The following is a 3,645-nucleotide window of genomic DNA, read 5'->3' on the forward strand; positions in this document are numbered from 1 at the left end:
GCATCGTTAGCAGGAGCAATGCAGTGGGGGGAGACTGGTGCAGCGACTGGATGACTGATATTGTCACCTGGAGAGGTGAGAAATGAGAAATAGAAAGGCGCTCCAAAACAACCTGAAAATAACAGGGTGCATGATCTGGAGAGAAGGTGTTATGGGAAAGTAAAGAGGAGCACACTGAACTTGAGAATGTCTGTCTGATATTCCTCTTTCCTGTTCCTTAAGGAATCAAGACTCAGGGCATTCTTGTAGACAAGTAAGTCTCATCAAAGATGACTGACACCATCATTGATTTCTTCTGTCAGCCCCAAAAGATTCCAAGATTTTGACTTGTTTGAAGCAGCTTCCCCATTTCACAAAGCCAGCCTAAAGGAGCAGGAGAGGCAGTGTGCAAAGGGGCTCCATGAGCTGAAGATCTTTTCAGACACTACCAGTCTGGCCCTGGTTGGTTTGGGCTTTTTCCCTGTTCAGTTCAAATAAACAGAATCTGAGCAACTCATGTGAAAAGCTGCATGAGCCCTGGCATCAGAGAGCTGACAGGCCATTCAGTGTGAGGAAGGCTATGGGGTAAGGGAGAAGGAAGGAGGATGTTGCTGCTGCTGCTGTCTAGACTGAAATGCCATTTGAGTCTCAGCTCTTGCAGATGCTCTGCTGTCTGCTGTGCTCTCACTTCTGTTCTGTCTGTATTCCAGACCTCCTCCTCCTGACTGAAGTCACGCTAGGTATGGGACCACTGGAGGGATCCAACAGCACCCTCGTTATGGAGAAGACAGCAGTAGATGAGAAGCTGCCACAGGGCTGGCATGCCAAGGACTTTGTCACGCCTGGCCACTATCTCTCTGGCTCCCGCAGTGTTATGATGGACAGCACCAAGATCCTGGGAGTCCAGGTTGTTCTCATTGCTGCCTATTCCCTCATCATTCTGCTGGGGTTCATCGGCAATTCTTTGGTCATCTACATCATAGTGAAGTACAAGACTATGAGAACCGTCACCAACTTTTTCATAGCTAATCTGGCCCTGGCAGATCTGATGGTGGACACTCTCTGCCTGCCTTTCACCTTAGTGTACACACTGCTGGATGAGTGGAAATTCGGAGCTGTTCTTTGTCATCTGGTCCCTTATGCTCAAGCTCTGAGTGTCCATGTGTCCATACTCACCCTAACTGTGATTGCCTTGGATAGGTATCGATGTATTGTTTTCCACCTGGACAGTAGGATTTCCAAAAGGCTCAGCTTCACAATCATAGCCATTATGTGGCTAGCGGCAGCTGTCCTAGCAGGTCCTCTGGCCATCTTCAGAGAGTACCGGTATGAGGAAATCCCATCCATCAACCTCAAAATGGCTGTCTGCTCAGAAAAATGGCCTTCTGGTAATAACAGAGATGCCACTATTTACAGTCTGTCCATGCTCCTCCTGCAGTACGTTCTTCCTCTTGCAATTATTTGTTACGCCTATACCAGGATCTGGTTCAAGCTGAAAAATCATGTCAGTCCCACCTCTAGGAATGAAAGCCAGTGCCGGAGAAGGAAGACAACCAAAATGCTAGTAATGGTAGTTGTGGTATTTGCAGTCTGTTGGCTCCCCTTCCACATATTCCAGCTTGCCATTGATCTTGATCTGGTTCTTATCTTCCATGAATACAAACTCCTGTACACTGTCTTCCATGTGGTGGCCATGTGCTCTACATTTGTCAACCCCCTGCTCTATGGATGGATGAACAAGAACTACCGAAATGGCTTCCTTACGTTCTTCCGTTGCCAGAACAAGCCAGAAAGCATCCACACTGAAGGCTCGATCAGAGGGAGGTCGTACATCTTCAGGGCCAACACCCTAAATGGGAGCATCAAACACTCTGCTGGCAATGGACAGCTGCCAACGGAGGTTTAGAGATGGGACATCCACTTCCCGGCCTGAGGCTGACTGAACCCAGGGACATTCTTGGGTAGATGCCTTTTTAGGGGAAACATTGTGTTGCCAAAACATTATAGCTACTGCAGCCACATGGAAACACCCACCTGTATTTCTCAAAACAATAAATCTGGTGTATGTCTGTCTGACCAAAAAAATGAATTCTTTCTTTCTCTGAATTCAGGTTATGCATGGAGAAGCATGAAAAATCACATACAGAGGCTTCCATTTAGCCAGTGAAATATTCCCTTTTTGCCATTTCCATTTGGAAAAGGGGATTGTTCAAGCCTTTACCCTCTGACATGTGACACAATGAACAGAGAACCTTTTGAGGCTGGGGCATGTTCAGTACATTACATATCCTTTTACGTGCTGTGTATGCTTGTTCATTTGTATGTCTCCTACCCAAAAGCCTTACTGATCCATCTTTAGCTAATTACTCCAAGGAGAGAAACCTACATTCTCCTGGAAACACTTGGGCTGGTTAGCACTGTCGCCTGCGGGCAGTTCGAGGGGAGCAGGCTGTTGCAAGCTGAAGCTGTGCAGTCTTTGATCGCTTGCATGGCGTTTGCATGAATCTGCATTTACAACCCATGGGAGGAGCTCCTGTGCCCAGAAAGCCCAGGAGGTGGCAGTGACACTGCTTACCACAGTTCCTTTACAAATGCCAAAGCAAGGCTTTGGGGACACCTCTCGGGGTGACAATTCACAACACAAGCTGTCTTTTCACTAGCCATGGAGCTAATAAGCCAGTGCTCTGTATTTAGCAAGGAACAGAGCAGGCAGAAAAACCGATAGGAAAGAAAAGAGCTGGGACAGCCGGTCAGGAGGACTTGTCCAGCAGGGTGAAACTGAACCAGGGGGACTGGCAAAGGTGATTTCCTCCAGATGCAGAGAAGTGGCTCCTGCCATGCAACACTCACCAGGTGCCAGAATGACAAGAGAAATGAGACTTGTAGTGGCCCATTCTCCAAAGTACTGAGAGGGATGTAAAGCTTTACTCCATCTGTGGTTGGAAGTTGCATGGGTCTGTATGTTGGTGCTTCAGCTCAGAAGATAGAAGTAACCTGCTTGCATGGTTGTCACAGAGGTGGTGTCCTCCGGCAGAAGAAGACATGGAGAAAAAGGAAGATGTATTCCTTCAAACCAAACCATACATTCTCCTTCCTGAGGCTCTGTCAGCTGGGGAGCATATTTTTAGCTCTGCCATCAAAGGAGGCTTGATTGCTACTGTGATCTCAGCAGCTCGCCGTTTGTCTTGTCTCTAAAGTCAGCGTTCATCAGATTGGATAGTAACTCCCAGATGCTGGAAAGAGGCTCAGCAGACCTTCTCATTAAAGATAAAAAGAAAAGAAAAACTTTGATTTGTAAGTCTTCACCAGAGCAAGGACAAGGGGTAAGAGGACTTGGTAATACTGAGTACGCCACCCTGGATCAGGCTGCTGGGCTGTCACATCTGGAGTCCTTGAGGGATGAACTGCCAAAGGGCTTATTTGAAAATCCTGCTTTCCTGCCTCCTCTCCAAATTGACCTGCCTCTGGCCCTTGTTCCCCAGCTCAGCTTCAAGCTGCCACACTAGATGAATTTAATTTCTCTGCTTGTTTGCGTTCACTGACCCCCTGCTCCATTTTCCTAAAAAGGTACAAGAAAGTGGTGGGTTCTTTCCAGAGAGACATCACTGCCAGGCAGGGGCTGCCGACCACTCTCCACACTTGGAGACTGAGGCATGCTGATGTCAA

At 47.7% G+C, this 3,645-nt stretch overlaps 1 protein-coding gene across 1 annotated transcript; it reads left to right on the plus strand.

Annotated features, from left to right (window-relative positions):
- Positions 1-708: 708 nt before the first annotated feature.
- Positions 709-2,033, plus strand: LOC106493453 (neuropeptide Y receptor type 2-like). Its single transcript, XM_013953503.2, has one exon. The coding sequence runs from the start codon at positions 722-724 to the stop codon at positions 1,883-1,885; it is 1,164 nt and encodes a 387-aa protein (XP_013808957.2). The 5' UTR covers positions 709-721; the 3' UTR covers positions 1,886-2,033.
- The last annotated feature ends 1,612 nt before the right edge of the window (positions 2,034-3,645 follow it).

This window comes from Apteryx mantelli, chromosome 14, assembly GCF_036417845.1.
Source record: "Apteryx mantelli isolate bAptMan1 chromosome 14, bAptMan1.hap1, whole genome shotgun sequence".
NCBI classification, from domain to species: Eukaryota; Metazoa; Chordata; class Aves; order Apterygiformes; family Apterygidae; genus Apteryx; species Apteryx mantelli.